The sequence below is a fragment of the Lynx rufus genome, unplaced genomic scaffold (genome assembly GCF_022079265.1).
Source record: "Lynx rufus isolate CCGP_SWC_20201006 ecotype Redwood Valley unplaced genomic scaffold, mLynRuf1.p SCAF_4, whole genome shotgun sequence".
Lineage (NCBI taxonomy): Eukaryota > Metazoa > Chordata > Mammalia > Carnivora > Felidae > Lynx > Lynx rufus.
In genome coordinates, this window is record NW_025814856.1 from 99,270,230 (window position 1) to 99,295,260 (window position 25,031).

Sequence of the window (25,031 nt, forward strand, 5' to 3'; positions counted from 1 at the left end):
TTTTTCTAATGTTTAATGATTTATAAATTTAAAATTTGACTATTTCTCTAACTTTTTATTTGAAGAAGTTTCAAACTTCTAGAAAACCTGAGAGGCACCTGCATGGCTCAGTCAGTTAAGTGTCTGACTCGATTTCCATTCAGGTGGTGATCTCAGCCCCACGTTAGTCTCCATGCTGACAGCACAGAGCCTGCCTGAGATTCTGTCTCTCCCAATCTCTCTCTCTCTCTCTCTCTCTCTCTGCCCCTCACCCACTCGTGCTTTTTTTATCTCTCTTTCTCAAAGTAAATAAACTTTAAAAAAAAAAGAAAAGCTGAAAAAATAATATAACAGACACCCATAGATCCTTCATTAGATTTGCCAACTTTCAACTTTTTGCTACATTTTTTTGTTTCTCTGCCTCTAATCATAGCCCCCCCACACACTTGCATGTGCACACACACAAGTGTGTGTGTATATAGGCACACACATATTATTTACATACATACATATATTATTTTTTCATTTGTGAACTATCTGAAAAGATTTAGACATCATGACAATTTACTCCTTAATGCATCACTTAAGAGTAAAAATATGTTTCTACCTAACCATAATACCTCCATCACGCCTTGAAACATCAATAGTTTTTCCAAATTATGAGGTAATATCTAATCTATATTCATATTTCCACAATTGCCCTCAATATATACTCTTTTCTGTTTTTTAAATACAGCATTAAATAAAGTCCATTCACTCATTGCAGTTGGCTGTTTTGTTTCTTCAGTCTCTTTTTTTTTTACCTAGAACAGTAATACCCACCATACCCCTACCCCACTTTCTCTCTTGACATTGAAAGTTTTCAAGTCCACGTCACTTGAAAACTTTCTGTTTGTTTTCAAATGTGCACAACTGTGCTTGATTTTACAGGCTTATGTTACACAATTATTATAGGTTTTCAGGAGTGCATATATCAGCAACTGTAACAAATTTTCATTTTTGCCTATTGGTTAATCAAAGCAAGTGGCTGGATCTCCAGTTGGGCACCAGATGTTTTTACTGAGGGAGGAAAAAAAAAGCATTAAGAGCTTTTAAATCTTACACTATTGCTTTGATCATAGAAGAAATAATACTGACATTTCGTTCTCCAAAGTGTGTTGTGAGGGTTTTCCTTGATATTGACACAATATATTATTCAATGAATCAGTTAGTATAGAACCAGTTTAAAAGACCTGAAAAGGGAGTGACAGCCAAGAAGGATATTTTGAAGTTTGAAATGATCCCTATATAAATAGAACGGATCAGCATAACTTTGGGATAAAATTAGCCGACAGTTTGTGGGCTCTCGCTTGTGCCTGTTTGCTTGGTGCTACTCTCCTGATAAATCACAACAAAGCTTCCAGAGGGAGAGGAAGGATGGAGGGCACCAACACCCCTGTCACTAAATCTGCAGCTGCCAAGATAGTTAAGAGAAATTTCCTTGAGGCTCTAAAGTCAAATGACTTCGGAAAATTGAAGGCCATTTTAATCCAAAGGCAAATAGATGTGGACACAGTTTTTGAAGTTGAAGATGAGAATATGGTTTTGGCATCTTATAAACAAGGTAAAAACTATAGGTGTGAGTGTAAAATCGATAGAAAACGGATTTGTTTTAAATGCAGTGTCAGTCACCCACTCTAAACCAGTAGCTCTTGGGGTTTAAGTATGTATTTTAAAAATATTTCTGATTTAATCTTTTCTCTTTTTTAACTAGACACCATCATGGGTGGTATAAATATGTTTTTCTTTCTTTTCTTTTCTGTTCTGTTCCTTTTCTATCCTTGCGTCTGGAATTTGAAATCGTGAACAATTATATTTATTAATGTACTTTGCTTTTGTTTCTAACTTTTCTTCTGCCTGTAATGATATAGAATAAAGAAAACATCTCCAGATTATGGCTAAACAGACTGCTAAAATCTAATCCAGTGTGACTGCTAACTGTCTATTAATACAACCACTTAAAGATATATCATTTCTGTATCTATCTGGATGAAAAAGAGGATTTTGCCCCCATTTGGAGGGTTACTGAATGGGGAAGGCTCTGCCTTGAGGCACCTTTTTGGTCCTCAACATGTCAATGAGTTTTTAGTTCAGGCAAAAATCTGAAACCAGAAACACCAAAAAGTTAACTTTTTTTCCTTGGTTACAAGAATAGATCAAAATTGTAGATATTCTCCATACAGAATACCTGCCTTTTAAAGAACTAAGGATAACAAAAATGAGAACTGAATTTTTTTTATCTGGGGATTTTCTGGAATCCACGCTTAGGAAATCAGAAATGAATTAGAAGTGTGCAGATTCTGATTTCCCAAATCAGCTAGTTAACGGGGGAACTTGAGTAGCGAGGCCATCTGGTGAGCAGACTACAAGCAAACACCACGTTCTCCATCACTTCTGTTTAAACAAAAGAGACGATAAGGTCAGCATTTGCGGAGAGATAGCAGTTCTTTTTTCAGGTGGAAAGTACTCTTCATTTGCATACAAATCATCAGTGCCATCAATGTTCAGAAACAATGTTAATGGTATATGTTTTCACATTTATTTACCATACTCTGGTTGTTAGTTCTGAAGGAAGGATATAATAGTGGAGGCCAGTTACTGTGTTTGTGACTCTTACTGAAGGGCTTTATCATACATTGACATTGCTATTTTAGCTAGAAGATAACAAAGAAGTCTGGTTGGTTTTTTGTTTTTTGTGTTTTGTTTTGTTTAAGTAGTTGATTGGACTCTGTTAAAAAGAAGGAGTGTGTCCCATGTAATCAGATTACTTTCACCTTATGGATTTGTTCGGTGAAAGACTGTCCGAATGCTAAATACATTTTTAAGGTATGTTTTAAGCTTATACTGGTGCTCATGTAAAATAACTGAGGTCCAAGTTGGCATAATTTATGTGACACTGAGCTGTAAAGACTGCCTTTTCCCATCTCCTAAACATGCCACACTGCATGGATTGCCCAAGTTTCTGAGGTTGTGAGAAAGGGCATTTTAGGGCAGGTTCGAGGGAAGAAGGGTGTTGTTTCTTTTGCTTTCAATGGTGTCATCACCCCTGAATCAGAAGAAGATGCATTTTTAATCTTTTCTGTCAATATGACCCTACTCCCGTGGTCTTCATAGAGCTAAATATTCATTCATGCTAACAGGTGTTTTCATAGTGTTAGGACTGCAGAATATGCCTTTCAATTAGAGAAACAGCAAATTACACCCTCTGGGGAAGGAAAAAAGAAGAGTTTGATTCTTGTGCATGCCAGATGAATGTATGCACAGAAACAATAGGATATGTGGTTGTATCTTCAGGGTTTATACAGGAACTGTGTGTATGTGGGCATGCGCACACGTTTGTATGTATAGAAAATACATGTATGGGTATAAGAATCTATCTCTTCAATCTTAAACCCAGATTAAAGTCTTATCTTTCTTCAAAGCTTCTTCTAAATTTTTTTTCACACTTTCACATGTCTTCTAGCCTAATTATCAAACCTTTTAATATTTCAGTCAGGAATGGAAGTGATAAATAGAATCTTAGTTGCTAGCCAAGCAAAGTCGACCTAAGTGGCTGGATTAAACTTTGTGAGACTTTATTAAATCATAGCAGACTTTTTGGAGATTGAATGCTATTGGATTGCTCTTCACTAGTTATTTTTTCCAAGCACTCTTGAAAGGCTCTGCACAGAAAAGTGTACAGATCATAAGTGAACAGCATGATTAATTTTCACAAAATAAACAAACCTATATAGCCAGCATTAAGATGTGGAAACAGAAACACTACCCGTTTACTTTTAGTGTGGGAATCTTCAGGTTTTGGTTATTTTGTGGCTTATTAAGCAAGACAATGTTTCAAACCTATGAAAGATACCATGCTACCTTTAAATTTGCTTGTATGATTAATAATATAACCCACATTCAATATTTCATTGTCCTGCAGCATATCAACAGGGGTACAATTTATCCCCAACCTTTTTTACTTCTTTTAGGACATACAGCATTTTTCATAGAATTTCAGAAAGCGACCACGCTTTTCCCCCTAAATATGGTATGTCTAAGCTAGTAGACAAGTCAGTTTATAATTTTTGGAAAGACAACTCAGAAATCTGTTGGCAAGGAAATCAACTTGGGGTCTAAACATTGCTTCCCCAAATCCACAATCCAATTGGCACACTAATGGAAGCAAATGTAAAATGTGGATTTTGTGAGGAAGGCAGAACAAAGCATCTGGAAATTCACTTCTGCTTCCTCATCTCTAGCAACAGAGAACAAAATCCCAGAGCTGAGGTTCAAGCTGTGGGGCCCGCCCAGACCCAGTACTTAAGAATGATTCTTAAAGTTAGAGAGATCATGTTTTGTTTTTTAAAGTTATGTTAAACTTCATGATCAAATCTTCAGATAAAATCATGTTTTTATTAATTGGAAAAAAACCGCAAAAACATCTGCCTCACACTTTGTAAAGCAAACATTAAAAACATTCTGGTTGGCATTTGGGATAACTCCAGGAGCATAGCAGAGACATGTGTCTTTAAAGCAAAAACAGGCAAGCGAAATTCCTTCTACCAGACGACCGCTTTAAGATGGGAATGACGTGAAGAAACGTTAAATACACGCCCAACTTTTGAAGTGCCCCACACAAGGAGTTGCGAGGTCAAAGGGTTTTCCGTGATACAAAGTTTCCTAGAGCCAAGCGCCCAGGATCCAGAGTGAAAGCAGGATCTGTAAGAAAACCCGGAGCTAATTCCTATTGGTTCTCACCAGTGTTCTCTGCCCTGGAAACGCCAACATCCATAAAGCTGTTTCCAAAGCTTTTTCCAACTACATATTTCGATTCTCTTTCCGATGTATGAGCCTTGGCGCGTTAATGATACAGGCAGAATATAATACTTATCTCTTGGGTATGAAATTCCCTCGTCAGCAAGGTTAATCAGAGTCCTTTTATTAATCAGTGTAAAGCACTCTAAGCACTTCATTTATGGCCCACAGCAGCAGCTACTTCGGTTGGTAGTCATATTTTTAATTAAAATAACCAATGAATGATTTCACAGGAAAACTTTCTGGCAGGTACTCTATCTACTTTACTAAGTCACAACTTCCTCCCAAATATCTCAAAAGCTCTTATTTCCACTCTCTTAATGAACAGACTCTTTATCACCTCATGTTCTTCTTTGCCAGAAATTCGCTCTCCTACTTTCCTATTACCATCGTAGGGTTCTTATCCCTCCCTGAACGTTCAAACGTTCTTCTTTTAAATTTTGCATTTCAAGCTGACTTTGTTTTTCTTTGCTGGGGGAGTTCTGAGATTTATCCTGAAAACATTAGCTATTAAAAAAATAGTCAAGAATTGTGCGTCAGTCTATAATCCTTCAGGACTGTGTAAATACATGGACACAGGCAGAGCAAATGTCTGCTAATCCCGCCACGAGCAGTGTGTCCAAACTTTGGCTGTAATAACAGAAGCTTCTCATGTGTAGGGTTCTTTGAACTCAGATAACATTATAGCTGATAACTGTTGCAGAACCCAGGAGTAGCTGAAAGTTTACCAGAGATGTATACATCCCCCCTAAACACAGAGCAGAATCGATTCCTTCTTCCAAAAACGGCCCAAACACTTTTCTCCTTCCCATATTTCCTGAGCTGGGGGCTTTCCACTCGGCTACTCAGGCATCTCTCTTCGGTTTCACATTTAAAGTAAACACACACACACACACACACACACACGATTACTCTGCATATTTCTGTAGGGGTGAAACTTCTAAAATCCCTTTAGAACTTTTGCCTACAGGTGCTATTGGCTGAGAAGTGAAATGCGTGTAGCCGTCAGATCACCCTTGGCTATTTAAAGATTTGGGGGAACCCGCGGTTTGAGTGGATCTGTCAGTACCAGTTATACAGGCGTGAGCCCTTTATGCTACTTAATCTTATTCTTATTTGTAAAGTGGAGGCTTTGTCAGGACCTTCTCTAAATCCCCTGCATGCTGATAATCTACGATGTTATGAAGGGGAAATTATATAAACAGATTATGTGTCATGGTCTGGGGAAGGTGAAAAGTAACTGTAGATACGATAAATCCACATGGGCATGGCCTGTATTTGAGAGTCTCTGTGGGGTTTTTGCATAGGAGGGAGGATCTGTGGTCTCTTCTCTTCTCATTTAAACACTTGGCTCAAGAAGAGCTTAGAGCCATGGCTACACAGACTGCAGACCTGTGGGGGGGGGGGGGCAGAAGCGTGAGTGGCTCAGGTTAGTGGGAGGCAGCAGCTTCCTCACCCTCCCACTTGGGGGCTCTGTGCCAGGTTCTGCTCCATTCCTGCACTTTGTGCCCATCTGAGCACACAGAGAGCAGCCTGGCATCTGCAGAGGTGAGCGTAGGGGGAGCTCTTTGAAAGATAAATGCTAAGAATCAATCACATGCTAGGTTCTGAAGCCCTGGGACAATTCCGCCCTGGAAAGAAGGCTGAGTATAAAAAATGATTATACCCAATTAGTTAACTGTATTTCTGTTATGCTGCTACTGTTGCTGGTTATATTTTAGAGGACAAGTTCTGATGTCTTGGCATTTCAGTATCAACACAAGAATGTTAATAGGTGCTGCATCATCGTGGTTTTCGAGGATGGCTTTACTTCAGGTTTGGTCCTCAGAGAGGGTAGGTGTGATGGAAAGCACACCCTTGCTCCTTGGTACAAGGCGCCCCGTGACTGCAGCCCCATTTTAAGGTGTGAGTGTCTGTGGGTGGCCTCTTGCTATGGGCTTTTCCTTTCTCTACAGGAGGCTTTCCTGATATGCCGGGGGTTGAATTATCCAGAATCCACCCCCCTCTCCCCACACACATAGCATCACCAAAAAGTTCTGCAACATGGCTTCAAGATAGTCTTCAGTATATCGGCCCTGATCTGTATCTGACAATCTGCCCCCTTCTTATTTCTCTATTCAGTTTCTACGGGCACCGCGACAGTGTCTTGTTGCCAACCACCTACACACGTTTCCATCTAGGAGAGGGGAGTTATAAGCACAAGTTCACCCAGGGGGTGGGCTGAATCCCAAAACCCAGCTGTCTCCGGGGCTGATTTACTGGTTAATGATTATGAGCAAAGGACATGCAGATGAAAGGGGCTGAGAGGCTAAGGATGACAGATTCATATAATAAATGGGCAGGATAGACTCTCTAGGTGCTACTGGGAATCTAGGAAGAATAAAAAAACATCAACAAGCAAATGCATTTCCATATCAGAGCTGTGGCATATTATAGATGCATTCAGGACCTTCTTTCCTTCCTCGTGATTTGTGAAGCAGGCTTGGCGCTAAACCTATTCTGCTTCCACAAAGACAAAGACAGATGGAAACGCTGCATTGCAGATATCCTGAGTCCATTAGCTTGGACTGAAGTGGGCGACTTATGGCTCTAGCAGGCTGAAAAAGTGGCAGTTTTCTCATCTGGAAAATGAAAGGCTTGGACTGGATAATCTTCCCTCCAGTGCTAACATTCGGTGTTTTCTTTGATTTTACATCAAAATGGTGTTTTCTTAATCAGCTCTCTACTGCTTCCTTTCCGAGATCATTTTTCTTCCCATTGCAGAAGCAGGCACGAGTTTCCAATCAGTTGGTGCACAGAGCTGCCAAATCTTTGCTGCTAATCAGCAGGCAAAACATACTCTGGTTTCCAGATCTGGAACCAGCTTCTTTCCAAGGCAGTTAGAAGAGACTAGCTTTGCAAATTGCTTGTTGAGGAGATTTGAGCATTACAATGACTGATTAGGTATTGGGTATTGTTGCGATTCATTCATGATCAAAAGCAGGTTGCATACCGTATAGCCTGAAAACTCTGCTCAGAACACAGATTCAATGTACATAGCTAAATAGAAATGTATGAATGGGTACATACACGTACACATGTAGTGTGAGTGCCTGTTTGCACACACACACACACACACACACACACACACACACACACTACAGGCACAGGAATGACAATCCCACAGCCCCAGAGTACCTATGATACTAATTGTCTCTGGCAGTACCTGTAATACTAATTGTCTCTGCCAGAGAAAAGTCCATATCAACGAATAACTTCCCTTCTCAGCGTCTGGAATCTCAAATTAGTATCTTAGCACTCAGTTCGATTAGTTGAATACAGATTTCTACATAAATTCAGATAATCCTAAGAGGGTCACACTTTAAAAAATCCTCAGTTCATTAGACTTTAGTATGAATTAACTTTGGATTTCCTTTTAAAGAGCAGATTTGGATAAGGGAAGAGCTGAGAGGGATGGGGAGCAAAATGGCCGTAGAATTCTAATGGAATGAAAAAGGGATTTGTGCGTGTGTGTGTGTGTGTGTGTGTGTGTGTGTGTCTAGGTTGGAGAGTAGGCTACAGAAAAACAAACTTCAGGTTGGGTTCATTCATTATCTCATGATTAATTGATATTGTGTACCTCCTTATAAATGGCCTTTAATTATTTATTTATTTATTTTAAATGTTTATTTATTTTTGAGAGAGGCAGAGACAGAATGTGAGTGGGTTGGGGCAGAGAGAGAGGGAGGCACAGAATCCGAAGCAGGCTCCAGGCTCCAAGCTGTCAGCACAGAGCCCGATGTGGGGCTCCAACTCACGAGCTGTGAGATCATGACCTGAGCCAAAGTCAGATGATCAACCGACTGGGCCACCCAGGCACCCCTATAAATGGCCTTTTAAACTAAATTATCTTTTCCCCTACAAACAGGGAGGCAATAGTTTATTTTAATTTTACTTATTTTTACAAATAGTTATACAAGCACAAACGTACTGAGTTTAAAAGCTCAAAGGGGGCATCCAAAGACACATAAATCTATGTCCTTGTCCCCTAGCCCCCAGTTCTTGGAGGCCACCACTATAACCAGTTTCTTGTTCTAGGTGTTGATAAATATTTTCACATATGATAGCATATTAAGTGCACTGGTCAGCCACTGCTTCTCTTGCTCAATAATATATCTTGAGATTTTTCCATATCCATTCCAAAGATATACCATTTTCCAGTATACACAGAACTGCTCTCTTCTTTATAATAGCTGTATAGTATTCGATTATATGGGTGCACCATAATTTTTTAAACAATCTCCAAATATTGACGAGGATTGAGATTGTTTCCAGTTGTTAACCATTAAGAACTATGCTGTAGTGTGATGCCTATTCTTGTCCACAGGCCAGGTTATAACTCCTGAGAACTTTATACTTGTCACAAAGATTTCAGTACAGATGGTGTCCTTGGAAGTTGTGCAATACTGTGGCCCCTATAGGGCATTTCACACATGAGTGACTATACTTGTAGGATAAATACCCAGGAGTAGCATGTGTGTAATGTTTCTCACTTAAATGAGAGGATTTTGATTCCTGACCACCAGGCCCACTGGTAACGTGGTCATCATCCTCTGAGTGCCCTCCTGGTGCTCATCATTGGTGCTCAAAAGTAGTCACAATAGTCTAGATTTATTCTGACCTCATGTAACCAGTAAAAATTACCACTTTTACCTCTCTTGTTTTGGGCACTGCACTTTTATTAACGTATCTTAAGGTTGTATTAGCTTTTCGGCAGCTCCATCCCGCTGTTGGCTCCTTTTGAGAATACTGTCAACTCAAATCCCTAGGTCTTTTCTCAAATAGATTACCATTAAACCATATTCCGCTTACCTTGCACTTGCTTGCACTTCCTCCAATGGTGGAATTTTATACCTTAAAAGCAAACTTCTGTTTTACCCATGTTAAAATATATTTTGTTGTTTCAGCCCTAGAGCTTCTTCTAAGCTGTTATGTCTACATCTTCACCCTGCCATCAATATTTTATCTTTCTGAAGCTATTTTCCATTACCCACTCGTAGTGGGCTTAATGCCATGGCTCTATGTATTGACATTGAAAGAAGGTATATACAGTTAAGTTTGTTATAGCTTGTGAGACATGTGAGAGACAGAGAGACAGAGAGAGAGGGAGAGGGAGATGGGGGAGAGAGAGAGAGAACATTTCCAACGACTAATGGGAAAAATTTATCTAAGATCTCAGTTCTAGGAACAGCTATGCTTCTCCTGGGCAATTAATTTGTGTATAGCTTGTGGGCATGGTTAATTGTGCAATACATCATGTTTTCCTATTTATTTTGGCTGCTAGGAAGTTCAAAGGCAAATTTGCAATGTGGTTCTAGTGTATAGGACACAGTTTATATTTTGTGTACCTATCTTACCCATTGATCACTTTTATTTTCCTACCTTATTTTTTCCCTTTGCCCTTGTTTTCTAGATCATTAGAAAATCTGGTATTGTGTAAACTTTGTGAGTTGCCTTAAATTCTTCTTTGAAAGAGGAATTGTATAAACCAACAGGCAGGCAAATAAAAGCTTGGCATGATAAATTTTTTAAAGACACCAACTACATTCATATTTTAGACTGACAACAACCAGTAAAGTAAGGTTAAAAAGTTTAAGCTTGTAACTAACAGCTTTGGAATCACTCAAGAACATGATTGGGGTTTAAAACAATAAGAGTCTCATGTAACTCACCACTTAAAATAAAATGCAATCATGTAAATGAGGTCTCAAACTCAAATGCCTTGAAGGGCCAGGAAGATAAAATAAATAAAAGAACAAGATAATGGAGAATAGTAGAAACAGAGAGACTCGCGAGTGCCTGTTCCACTCAAGTACATCCAAGTATGCTTCTATTTGCAGACCCATCAGTTACTAGTTTACAACATCTGAATCACTCCCCCCAATTTTATAGATGTGACCAAAGTAAAAGACCTTGCAAAAATCCTCACAAAACAGAGAAAAATCTTAGGCCACTAAATGAAACTTTCTCCCTCTTCTTTTTCAGGTTATTGGCTGCCTAGTTATAAATTAAAGTCTTCCTGGGCAACAGGCCTGCATCTCTCTGTCTTGTTTGGTCATGTGGAGTGTCTTCTGGTGTTACTGGACCACAATGCTACAATCAACTGTAGACCCAATGGGAAAACCCCCCTTCATGTGGCTTGTGAAATGGCCAACTTGGATTGTGTTAAAATCCTCTGTGACCGTGGAGCAAAGCTGAATTGCTACTCCTTAAGTGGACACACAGCTTTACACTTCTGTACAACTCCTAGCTCCATTCTCTGTGCCAAGCAATTGGTTTGGAGAGGTAAGCCTTTCTGGGTGGCTGACGTTGTCATCCACTTCCACACCTAGGGTTTTGAAACTTAGTGATCTTTACCTACTTTAGGTAATGTAGTAGGCATCCCATTTATAAGCCTCATTCGGGGGCCCTAAAAATGCATAAGTATGTATATATTTATATAACTATGTGTTGGTCCAGGTTATTTAGTGATGATCACATTGAAATCATTACTTTTTTCATTATAGGAGCCTTATTAGTTTACACATTTATTTAACAAATATTTATTTAGTTCTCATGAGGTGTCAATTAATGTGTTAAGTAACTGAAAAAAATAGTTTCTGCCTTCAAGAAGCTATATTCTAGGAGCACCTGGGTGGCTCAGTTGGTTAAGCGTGCAACTCTTGGTTTTGGCTCACGTCATGATCTCATGGTTCCTGAGTTCGAACCCCACGTCAGGCTCCACACTGACAGTGCAGCGCCTTCTTGGGATTCTCTCTATCCCTCTCTCTCTCTGCCCCTCCCCTGTTTGCTCTCTATCTGTCTCTCTCTCTCAAAATAAATGAATAAACTTTTAAAAAAGGAAGAAATCATATTCTAATAGGGGAGATAAATACTATCAAAATAAATTTGTAAATATATAATAATAAATTGGGAAAGGAGCAAAACAGGGTGTTGTGGAAGAGAATGCCAAGAGTGAACTATTATAAAATGTATAAAGACTTCTCTAAAGATATGACATGTAAGCTGAAACTTTATGAACGAGAGGGAACTAGCCATTAAAAAAGGAGCCAAGAGGAAGAAGAGTCCAGGTACAAGGAACAGTATGTGCAAAGTTGCTAAGGGAGCAAAACAACTGAACTATTCAACAGATGGAAGAAGGCCAGTGTGCCCGTGGGTGTGGGGTGGGTGGGAGGGACAAGAGGGTTCCGGGAGTGCCACACGACGACACTGGTTATGTTAGATCATATACAGCTTGCTGAGGGCCAAGGTATGGGGTTTAGAAATGGAGCCACTGAAAAGTTTTAAGCATGACAATGATATGGTTTAATTTTCACTTAAAATCATCATTCTGGAGTTATACAAGAATAGGGCTGGAGGAGCCCGAGTATGGAAACTGGGAGACCAGCAGCAAAGCGATTTTAACAGTGAAAGTGAGAAGGGATGGTGATTTGTATCAAGGGGCAAAGTTTGATAGGAAGATTAGAAGATGGGTTTGCAATATATTCTGGAAGCAGAGTCAGTGGCATTTGGAGATGGATTATATATGGATGAGGGGTAAAGGAAAAGGAAGTTTCAAGCATCCTTGCCAGATTTCTGGCTTTAGAAAATGGGTGGAGAGCGATGCCATTTTTAAAAAGTGTTTTTGATGTTTTCATTTATTTTTGAGAAAGAGAGAGAGAAAGAGAGATCAGGGGAAGGGCAGAGAAAGAGGGAGGCAGAGAATCAAAAGTGGGCTCTGAACTGACAGCAGAGAGACCAATGCAGGCAGGGCTTGAACTCACCAACTGTGAGATCATGACCTGAGCCAAAGTTGGACGCTTAACTGATGGAGCCACCCGGGTGCCCCATAATGCCATTTTTCTAAGATGGAGAGAATTGAGGAAGAAGCATATATGTGGAAAAGATCATTAAATTAGTTTTTTAAAAATCATGTTTATAGAGCTATAATTTACACACAGTAAAGTTCAGTGTTTTTGAGAAACACATAGTCATGAAACCATCATCACAGTCATTTCAAAAAGTTCCCTGATACCCTTTGTAATTAATCACCTCACTTTATCCCCACCTCCAGCAGCCACTGATCTAGTTTCTGTCCCTAAAATTTTGTCTTTTTCAGAATGTTATATAAATTAAATTACACAATATGGAGCCTTTCAGGTCTGTTTTTACCTACTTAGCATAATGCATTTAAGATTCATCCGTGTGGTTGCATTAGCCAGTATATTGGATCTTTTATTGTTGAGTTGTATTCCTTGTATGGATGCAACACAATTAATCTGGTCCCCAGTAGAGGGACATTTGGATTGTTTCTAGTTTTTGGCAATTTTGGAAAAAAAAAGGCTGATATAAACATTTGCCTACAGATTCTTATATGGGAACGTTCTCATTTCTCTTGGGTAAGTACTGAGGCGTGGGATGACGGATTGTAATAAATTTACAAGAAAACTGCTAACCCGTTTTTCAAAGGAGTTGTACGTTTTGCATTCTCACCAGCAACGTATGAGTTCAGTTGCTCTCCAGCCTTGCCAGAACTTGGTAATGTCAGATTAAAAGAAAAATTTATTTTAGTAAATTGAATAGGTATATAAAGTATCTCATTATGGTTTTAATTAAAATTCCCTTAATGACCAAGGATGTTGAATATGTTTTCAGGTATTTTTTTTGCCAGCTGTGTATTCACTTTGGTGAAATGTCTGTTCATATCTTTTGCTCCCTCTCCCCTTCATGAAAATGGGTTGTTTGTTTTCTTATTATTTATTTGTGAGAGTTCTTTATATATTCTGGATACTAGCCCTTTATCAGATATGTGGTTTGCAAATATTTTTATTCATTCTTTGACTTTTCATTCTTTCTGTCTTTAGAAGAGCAAAAGTATTTAATTTTAATAAATTCAATTTATCACTTTTTACCTGTTATGATTTATGCTTTGAGTGTCCTACCTAAGAAATCTTTGACTAATCTGAGTAATAAATATTTTCTTCTATGTTTCCTTCTAAAGATTTTATAATTTTAGGTCTCAATTTTAGGTGTTTGGCTTATTTTGAGTTAATTTTTGTATATAGTATAAAGTACAGGTTGAGGCTCATCTTCTTTATATATGGATGAATTATCTTATATATACAACTGCTTCAATATCTTTTACTGAAAAGACTATTTTTTCACCTTTGAGATGCCTTGGTATCTTTGTCAAAAATCAAGTGGCCAGAAATATATGAATCCATTGATCTATATATTTTTTGCTGATGTTTCACTCACTTAATTGCTGTAGTTTTATATTAAGTCTCAAAATCAGATTGAGTTTCCCCAGATCAGTTTTAAACATGAGAAGTTTCAGATTTCTTTTAGACCTCAAAGTGAATGAGTCAAGGCTGCACTTGACATAAACGTATGGATTTCAGAAGAGAGTTCTGGACTAAAGCTGTAAGTTTAGGAATTGTTGGCCTATAGATTGTATTTGAAGCCAAAGAAATCAATGAAATCACTAGGATGAAAGGTGTGGAAAAACAAAAGAGAAGCGAGGACCAAGCCCCGATACATTCTTACATTTAGATACTAGCAGGAGGGAGAGAGGCCAATAAATGAGAGTGAAATGGATTGGTAAGTGAAGCAGGAGGAAACCCAGGAGCATTTTTGGCATCATAGGGATTAAGAAAGAGGCAGGTTGAAGAAGGAGGAGGTGGTCAGCTGTATCAATGGCTACTTGAGAGACTCGATTCATTAGATGTTCATTAGATTAGGTGACAGAGTTATCACTGACAAAAGAAGTTTGGGGGAAATGGTGGGTGTAGAAACCATATTAGAATGGTATAAGGTGTGAATGAGAGGTCAGAAACTAAGGATGGCACGTATAGACGACTGTTAAAAAAATGTCTGGCTGCACATGTATGCGTAAGAGTAGCATGATTGCTGAAGGGGGCTAGGGGACATAAGAGAGTGTTATCTGTAGTTGGAGATAAAAGGAAATATTTGTGTGCTGAAGGAAATGGTTTGCAGAAAGCAAACAGTTAAAAATGCATGAGACAGAATAACTGAAAGGTTCAAATCTTTGAGGTTGAGATGGGGTGAAATCCAGAGACTGTGAGACACATCCCCATGTTTAACAGATGGTCTAAAGTAAAAGATGTCTTTAAAGAGTGTTCATTGATATGGTGGTGGTGAGATGAAGGAGTTCATGTCTGGTATGAACTTATACAATTAATGTGTGAGGCAAAGTCATCAGGCAAAAATGAGAGCAGAAAGGGTGGACATTGTGATGAGAATAGGAAGGTATGGAGGTGTCATGAGGGAAAGAATGGGGAAACAAGTTTAAAGATGCCATGGTCTTCTCAACCTGTGAGTATTTGGTGGGAAGGAAAATCAGTCCAACTTATTCTCCTTCTTGCCTTCCCTGAGAGGAAAGGTCCAGTGCAGAGATGCATGGAGAGGGGCAGGTGTCCATCAGGGCTTAGCCACCTATGGCACGCGGCCATTACCACCGTTCACATTTATTTATACGTTGATGGCTTTCAGATTTAGTTTTTATTGTAATTTATATTTTAATTCACTAATTTAAAATTTTAAGGTTGTCATTTTAAAAATTTTTAGAAAGTTAAGAAATTGTATCATTTTTTGAATTACTGACTTTTTATATTGCTGCCTTTTCATGTGACTTCATCAACCACAGACTGACAGAAAGCTGCCAAGGCTTTCACTCCCCAGAGCTGTAATCAGAGGGAGCCTCATTCGCAGAGCAAGGGCTTTTTGCCCATCTCCTTTATCCCTATTGACATAGGGAGACCACTTGGAGATGAGAAGGAGTAAAGGGGTATGGAGAGACCAAGCAATGCTCACTCCCTGTAGGCTGACACTAATGAACGAGGCTAATAACAATCAAAGAGGAAGAGCGGAAGTCAATTAAAGATCTACTTACTCTTAGATCCATGGCATCAAAGGCCAAAGCCATAAAGGAAAGATGAATTAGAGAAAGCAAAAATATTCAATGTCCGAGTGGCAAACAAATTATAACATTAAAAGGCTGTCATAAAGCGGGGGAAAAAATATTTGAGACTGTGTAGACAAAGGCCCTATTTATATCCTTAACATAGAAAGAAAGCTTTTTGGTTTGCTTTTAGAAAGAAATCTTAAAAATCAAAGTAAGGAGATTAACAACGAAGAACGAGAGAGAAAAAGAGAACAAAAGACCAAGGTATTTCAGGAAATAAAACCCAAGTATATGAACAACAAATAAAGATAGCATAATGATCACCTGCCTTGGTTATCTGTAAAATGTTAATTAAAATGGCAGGTGCTTTTGTTGTCATTTATTACATTTAACAAAGATACAAATGATGACAGTATATCTGTTGACACACACAGGGATGTGCTCTCACACACCCTTCGTGGGATGCGAATGGGTATCGTCCGGAGGTCAATGTCATAAGCTTGAAACCTTTTGTAACTCAGAAATTCCCCCTCTGGGATTTAGGGCTAATTTTGTACCTTTTGGCTGAGATAGGCTGTCATTTCTGTGGGGCCTCCAATTCAAACTCCAGGTATTAGCTCTAAACAGGGCTATATACTGAGTCAAAGAGATAACTGATGAGAAAGAAAGAAGACATTTAGCATGTAACAGAATTGTGGTTGGTCATGCAATCTGTAGTACACTAGAAATTAAGAAACTTTCTCCTGATTCTACAAGAGTCTTCAAAATATTGTAGTTATGTTATGTTTTCTTTTGTATTTTTGCATCAGAAGCTTTGACTTGTTAAGGAATACGTTTAAAACATACAATTTAAAATATATATACTGACATTTTTCATTTTTAAATATATTTAGAGTCACAAAATATTTGCCCAATCTATTTTTGTCCTCAGAGATTTACTTATATTACTGAAAAACTGAAGAATGTTTGCATATAAATAAAATTTTTAAATTTTAAAATAAAATAAAATTTTCAAGCTGTGTTACTTCCATATCATATAGGCATTAAAAGTTATGTTGTAAAAAAATGTTTGTTGACATGGAAAATGTTTTAAAAAGAAGTTTAGAGGAGAGTATGAACTGCATAAACTTATTTTTCTAAAAAGTATATATGATCATGCATCTCAGAGTCACACCTGGTATCATAGCTAATGTTTAGCAGTAGCTAACTAAGCAACTTCAAAAAAGTCAATTTGTTGTTCTAGATCCTTACTCCTAGGATAATATGTGTTGTTTTTTTTTTTTTTTAAGTGTGGTACCTGGTAAATATATCAAAAGCAAAACAAACTGTGAATCAGATAAATGGGGAAAATTCTACCCATTTTATGGATGCAGAAATAGGAAGAAAGGGTAAGGGCTTACAGTAGATATCTTAGTCTGGAAACTCTAGAAGACCGTGAGCATCTTACATTCTCTCTTTTGCATTTTTATGTCTTCAGCCTCTGGACAATGCTTGGCACATAGGAAGTACTCAATAAATGGTCTCTGACTGATCTGGGAATGGCTCCAGGCGCCTTGAGTGCATGGATGGGAACGACTGCCATCTAATAAATGGAAACTGTTATGTTCATGGTTAATGAAATGCGGTTGTTGGTCAGTTTCACCCTCTCTCGGGGGATAGTTAAGGGATGAATTTTCTCCCTCTTGGATTATGTCCTAGGCACTTTGAGGAGAAGTCACATACATCACCTCGTGGCTGGACACAGGGAATTGAGACAGCACACAGACAAGGGAAGCAAGTTAGGCTAACATTAAACTCCAGACCAGAGAAGTCCATTAGAGGAAGAACCAATGCCATGGCAACTGAAAACCAATGTAATTTCATTTGCTATTTAATGGACTCTTTGTAGAAAAAAAGTGCTCTTTGTGGAAAAGGCTAATTGAGGCCAAAAAATTGCATGCAATTTTCGCTTAAAGGATTTTCCCCTATTTTTTCAGCATTGCAGAGCCTGCTTTGTCCCCATGCTGGATTTTGTCTGCTATTTTTCTGTTTGCCTTTCTACTTAATGCCCCCCATCTTCTGGCCTTTGTTTCCTTTGGTATTAGTATAATAGTGCTCATCAGCTGAGAGGGCTTATTTACCTCAGTGAAAATGTCCTCTCTGTGAATCCTGCATTTCCCTACGAATAAAGAGAGTCAGGTCAGGTTCAGCTGGCTGAATAGCAGCATATTATTTCTACCTATTCCCATTCGTAAGAGGAAAATGAAAGCTGCTTGCTTTACTCTGCATGAAGCAAATCCTGACAGTTGGAGGAAAATTTGTTACTGCAGGAAAGCCATAAAAATTCAAATGTTTCCTACCAGAATGTAGCATGAGGGCAATGTAAAGGAGACCGTGCCTTTTAAAAGCCCATCCCCTGTTACTTGGTGTGACAATGACACGTTACCCACATGTTAGGAAACTCCCTGTCCAATGATGAGAACATATAGCAAGGCGAGAATGTCATTGGACTTACCTTTAGTCAAGAAGCAGGTATGCTGGCTGGACAGGCACCCCCTCCCCAGTCTGTCACCCTCTGTGTCTTTCTGGCTCTTCAATGATATGTCGTAATAGCACAGATATGACCGTCCCAGTCCTTTGCAAACAACTTTGGGGGTTTTTGCCCCATCTGCTATATGGCTAGTACCACCTGTATAATATGAATTTAATATTTTTTTCAAACTGACATTACTTATTAAATCCAATTTTAAAAGAAACTTTATATCACCATAAAAATTGATTTGTCACTATAAAAAATAGGGCAAGCTCCCTGGCCATTCATAGAACATAACAGTAACAGTAAATAATGGGCAATGAAATTCTTGACCTCCATCTGCCCAGAGACCCTCTTCTCTCAGATGGCAAAGAATGACTCAAAAGCCTCATCTCTGGCTGTTGTTTTTCCTAGAAGCAGTGTCTCCAGTGATTCAGCTCTGAATGAGTGAACTTGAAATTTATTTCCAGGCCATGTCTCCCACCCAGGCAGGTATTCCAGCCCAGTAAATAACGTCCCATGTAAGATTACAACACACCGTCGGAGACCCTGCCTTCAGCAGTGCTATCTGAAGTTGATGGTCTATTTGGCGGTGAATTTTAGAAGCATCCCCTTTAAAACCAGGAGTGAAACAAGCCTACCGCTCTCACCAGTTATGTCCTGGAGGTCCTTGCCGGCACAAAGAGAAAACAAAAAGAAATAAGATGTACGAAGATGGGAAAGCAGGAAGCAAAACTGCTATTATTTCACACAATATGTTTGTCAACAACAACAACAAAGAAAAGCTAAGGGCAAATGTTTAGAATTTGTCATTGAGTTCAGCAGAGGTACTGCATTTGCGATCAATATGCAAAAATCAATTGTATTGTATATACCAGAACCAAGTGGCAAGAAATCATCATGTAAGAAAAGATATATTTACATATATCGTGAAAACTTTAAGTGACCTAGAAAATATAGTCAACAAAAGGGTGGAAAAAATATAAAAATTGAGTGAAAGACATTAAGAAGATACCACGTGCAAGGTTCATGATGAAAACTGTAGTTCTTGACGACTCCCACCTAAGTGATAGCCACTTTCCCTCCTTTTGCCTGATTATTTTGATGTTTATCTCCATATTGTTAAATAAATACCATTTATTTATGCATAAAATTGAAAAGAATAAGTAGCAACATGAGCAGTTTCTGATAATCTATTTATCATAACGGAAGATGAGGATCTGGCTGTTTTTCTACACCGACTCCCCAATCCAAGTACCTTTCCTATCTTCCATACTCACAATATGATGATATTACAACCATGAGGTTTGTAGTAAACTTACGGTAACTTCTTCTTTGTATACTTCATTTTCCCTGGTGTTAATTGTTTCTTTTTTTCTTTCTTTTTTTTTTTTTTTTTGGTTTTCTGTAGATCATCACCATTTTAACCCCAAACTTTTTGCCAATACTTTTCATCTTTTCTGAAAAATTTTCAATTCAACAAGTATATGGTCAGTTTCATTTTCTGAGAAAAAAAATCCCTTCTAGAACCTTCAGACTTGCTCCAACTGCTGCCCTCCTAGGACCTCTATTCCCCATCACCCTAAAGATTCCCTTTGCCTCTCACCCATGTTGAATTTCCTGTTTCCTGGATCCTGAGTGTTTCCATATCTTGGTGTGTTGCCTGTTTTGCTTGAGTACCTCCTCTAGTAGATTTCTGGGAAGGGGAGCAAGAGACTACACAACCCCCAGAATGCATTTATCCTACCGTCATGTGGCACAGAATTCTAGACTGATAATCATTTTCCTTTAGAATAATGAAGACATTTCTCCATTTCCTCCCAGTTTCCAGGACTGCTGCTGAAAAGTTAGAAACCATTTTATTTCTTCATCTTTTATATGTGACTTATTATCTCCTGTCTGGAGGTTTTAGAATTTTCTTTTTCTCTTCAGCTTTCTAAAATTCCACGATGATCTGCCTTGTTGTGTTTATTTTCATCCACTGTACTGGGTCTTTTCAACCCCAAAAGCTGTATGTTTCTAAGTTCTGAGAAATATTCCTGAGTTCTTTTCTTCTGTTTTCTGTATGCCCTGTCTCTTGAATTGCTGTTAGTTAGATACTGGACTTCCTACACTGTTTCTCTATTGTCTTATCTTGTCTCTCCTCTTTTATATTTCTTTATCTTTATCCTTTCCTTCCTGGCAAATTTACTTCAGAGTATTTTTCTCTGTTTTTTAAAATTGCTTCTATCTACCCTATTAAAGGCTTTCCTTAAATTTTTACAATCTTTAGCTGTCTGCTGATAGTTAAGATGGAGTGACTACAAACTCAGTGTATGAGTAAGCTTAATTAATTATTAGCTTTGCTATGTGGGATCTGGCTGAACCTTTTATTTGAGAAATCTCTTACATAGTATCTTTGGATCTTTTTTCTTAGGTTGGTCAGATTCTCAAACAAACAAACAAACAAATAAACAAACAAACAAAAACCCAAAATGCCTCTGCCTGGTTTCTTCTTGGGTTAAAGCTTAGTTGTCATTTTTCTAGGTGCTGAGTTGGGGCACAGGGCTGGGAATGATTAAGGAGTATGCCTGTGGTCTAGAATGTTCTGCCCTCTCCTCTTGGCTGAGCTAACTCCTAGCACATAAAGCCTTAGTTCAGACATCAATTCCAAGGATCATTCTTCCTGAATTCCCTTAAATGAGATTAGGCCCCTATGTCATTCTGAATTCTCATAGCACATAGTTTTCCTTTGTGCAACTTACATTTTGTTTAATTCTTTGATTAGTATCTGTTTTCCTCACCCATCTATGTTTCATGAGAGCAGAGTTTTGCTCCGCATAGCCCAGTGAATAGTCCATATTGGTTGCTGATTGTGGGGTATTCATTGGATATTTAGTTAAATATAGGTACTATAACTAAGGAGGAGAGTGGGGTTGAACCAGAGCAATCCTGTCGCTATTACTGGCAAGATGACTCTTGGTTTATGGTCCATTACATTCCTAACTTCTTTTCCTACATTGAAGACAGTACGAAGAAGGGAGAATGCAGAAGTGTCAAACACTATCGAGAAATCTAGTCAGTTGAGAATTAAAAAGTTTACATTGAATTTAATGACATGGAGGGACTTGGAAATTGTAACATCAGTTGAGTCATGAATGCAGAAATCACAGTGGAGGGGACTGATAACTAAAAAAGTTGTCTAAGAGTATAAACAAACCTTCTAAAGAAGAGTATTTGTGGAGAGAAGATAACAGAAGCCTGAGCATTTGAAAAACCAATGGCAAAATCCCCTAGGGGGGCAGACATTGAAGACATAGGAGAGAGGAGGGATAATTTATGGTGTGAGGAATCTGAGAAGTTCAGGAAATGAGTTCTAGAACCATGTAGAAGGATTGACTCTAGAGAGGAAAGCATCTTTCCAATGTAGCTGAATGGCAAAAAAGGGGAGAAGATGAGAGTTGATATGTGTAGTAGGAAGGTGTTAAGAAGTTTCCATCTGAAAGGTATTTTTTATGTAAAATAGGAGGCAAACAGATCTGAGAGTGGAGGCAGAGAGGAAAGCGTTAAAGAACCGAGGAGTGCCTGGGTGCCCAGTTGGTTTGAGTGTTGGACTCTTGATTTCAGGTCAGGTCATGATCACACAGTTTGTGAGATGGAGCCATGTATCAGGCTCTGTGCTGGCAGCACAGAGCCTGCTTGGGACTCTCTCTCTCTCCTTTTCTCTCTCCCTGGTCCTACGCAGCTCACGTGTGCTCTCTCTCTCTCTCTCTCAAAGTAAATAAATTAATTTAAAAAAAAAAGAATCAAGGAAGTGGAAAATGTCTGAAACAATCATTATGGAGAACAGTACAATAAATTAAGCACAGAAAGAGAATCTTTGAATTGCTGAGGAGTCTTGAGGATGCAGTTGAGTGTTGTGTGTGAGTTCAAGGTGGTACCCAGTCTGGTTCAGTTGGTACCTCACCTGTAGTGTGATTTTTGCTACACAGCTCTCAGCTGCTCGGGTGCAGGCACCGAGACAGTGGATAATTGGGTTCATTCATTGCATCAGGTGGGTTCTTGGAAGAATTGGAAGGGGTTTAAGGTCTTGGCAAAAGAGTTATTGAAATGATGGAATATGGAAGTCAACTGGGTAGGGAAAGGAGGAAAGTAAGGAACATGTATGGGACAAAGAGGTCACAGAGAGGGGTTCTAACAGAACCAAGATACCAAGATGAGTAGCTATGGCCAAAAAATCAAATGTGGGAATTCATGTTGTCTGGAGACTGATCAGTTCAAACTAATTAATAACTGAGTCCAAGTATGAGAGTGCGTGGGAGTCACTAGGTCAGAGAAGAGGACTAAGTCAGTGAGGAAAACGAGATCCAGATTTTGAGACGCCAGGGCATTGGGTGGTCATCCATGTGGCTGTTAAAATCACCCAGAATTTGAGTGGCAAAGGATAATGTGAATCAATCAGCCAAATCTTCAGAAACTGATGGGGAGATAAATGTATTCAGGAAGGAGGGGAGGTGGTATAGATGAAAAAGCGGAGCCCTAAAGAAGCTGAGATGTTCCTTTCATTTTTATTTATTTTTTTTCGAGAGAATTAGGGAGTAATTGGAAGCAGCAATGGGGAGTCAGACATATGAAAAAGAACACCCAGCTATATACTGCAGGCCAGAGTTAAGCATCCTGCATCTTTTATTTGAGCTTGGAACAGGGCAAAGCTAGTTTGGTTGCCATGGTGACCAACGCCATGTCTCCGGGCTCATTAATCCTGTGTTCCAAACTAAGCACTTAGCGATAGCTTCTGAATAAATGCAACAAAGCTCTGCATACTGAAAAGGGCACATTCATGTTAAGCAGGGGAAAAAGGTTTTCAATTTCATTCATTAAACTTGAGTAAATAATTTAATATCTTTGTGCGTCAGTCCTCCTAGCTAATGAATAAGAATAAATGCTTAATGGAAAATCTAGCCTAATAAAGTTAACAGCATCAGCTTTACATATAAAGGAAATTGATGTTGCTGGTATATATGCATATGAAGGGGAAAATGGAAGGGAAAATAACATATATTAAGCATCTACGGTGTGGCATGTCAGGTACTTTAAAATAAAATGTCTCATTTAATCCTTGCAACAACCATGTGAGGTGCATACCACTCCTTTCATTTTGCAGATGTGGAATCAGAAACTCAGAGAGGTTAAATAAGGCCCTGGTTCACAAAATTGGTAGGATTCAGGCAGGCCCAGTTCTGCCTGGTTTGGGTCCGTGAGGCTCCCACTATGCCTTGCTGAAAATTGTGTACAGCTTATCTTTCTGAAACATTTGGCTAATTAAAAAATTAGGAGAAAAGTTTGTCCTAAGGTGTCTTTGCCTATATAAAAGAGAAGTGTAAATGCTGTATCAGAATCCCATTAGCTTGAAAACATTCACTACCATTAGATGGTTTTAAAGGCGTTTCTTGAAAAGAAATTGAGAAGACAGCTGGCTATATTAGAAGTGTGTTTAATTAAAAGATGTGAAGAACTGTCAATGCTTCTTCCAAAACGAGTCCCTCCAGAGCAATTGTTTATGCCCACTTTGCATTTCCTGGTGCGTGGAAGGCTTGAAGTTGCAAGGCAGACCCTCAACACAGAAGCTGCTTTTTGCCTTCTAGGTCTAATGACTTTATTTGTTTTTGTTTGTTTTTCATTTTTTTTGTTTTTTTGTTTTTTTGTTTTTTTTTTTTTTGGATTTGCTCCAGCAAAGATGTAGATAAAATGATTGAAAAAGATATATTAAAAATCCATGAATTAATTTTCCTTAAAATTAAACTCTTTAATTAAAAGCAACACTGATCAATTTCTAATTTCTGCCTCTAATAATGTGATATAGCAAGGTTTAAAATAAATAGAAACAACTTGGTGCAAGTTAAATATCCTTGTCCCTAACCTTAGCTGTTAGTTCTTTTTTTCCTCCAAATACTAATTGCTTAGTTTCACCTATATGACTACCCCAAGCCTATTTTTTAAAATTCGGGGTGCTTATTGCTTCCCCAGATGACTCCCCAGTGCTTCTTTAGAGGGAAAGTGTTAATTCCAGCCTTCTCTCCCCTGTCAGTATTAAAGGTTTCTCTGACTGGTTCTCTCTACTTTTAACTCCTATCAAAGGCCATATGTGACTTGCATTGTGAGTTTTCAGTCTGGGTATGTTATCTTTGTTTTATAACTAGAAGCATCTGACACTAGAAATTGAAGGATAAAATTTTCATGGGCCTGCACTGCTTTATTATTATTATTATTTTATATCAGCATGTCTCTAATTTGTTTCTTACTCAGAGGAGGCTGGATAGGATTATCTCCCGAACATTTTAAACACCACTTAGTTAAAGATATCAGATTTATAAACAGAAATGTAAGTGTTTTCTTTGTAATCTCCAAAAGTAATAACTAACGGAAGATAATCTAAACCGTTTTAGAAGGAGACTCAAGGGCCCAGATTTGGAGGTAAAATGGTTAAATCAAACAAGGATCTGGGGATCCCAGCTCAGTTTTCTATTTAGCTAACCAAGAAAACACACAAATATGACGAATGGCAAAAAGCATCAGAATTGGAAGCTAAGAATCAAGCATATACCACCTTCTTGAAGAAGTTTCTACTGATTAGAAAGTTAATCAGAACAGAGTGGATCTTTTCTGAGATAAAACATCCCCCTGGTAGGCAGAAGAGGTATTAGCCAGCTTAATTGAGAGCCACAGAGGGCTCCGTACTTTTGGGGAAGCTCCTACAGCATCTTTTGCTTTCATTTACTTGCA

General features: G+C 38.5%; 1 protein-coding gene across 1 annotated transcript in view; it reads left to right on the plus strand.

Moving 5' to 3' along the window:
- Nucleotides 1-1,395: 1,395 nt before the first annotated feature.
- The window catches only part of ASB4 (ankyrin repeat and SOCS box containing 4), a 58,205-nt gene continuing 34,569 nt past the window's right edge, over nucleotides 1,396-25,031 (plus strand). The window contains exons 1-2 of the mRNA XM_047094808.1: nucleotides 1,396-1,582; nucleotides 10,840-11,139. Coding sequence (XP_046950764.1) covers nucleotides 1,396-1,582; nucleotides 10,840-11,139 — 487 coding nt within the window. The remainder of the gene's footprint in view (nucleotides 1,583-10,839; nucleotides 11,140-25,031) is intronic.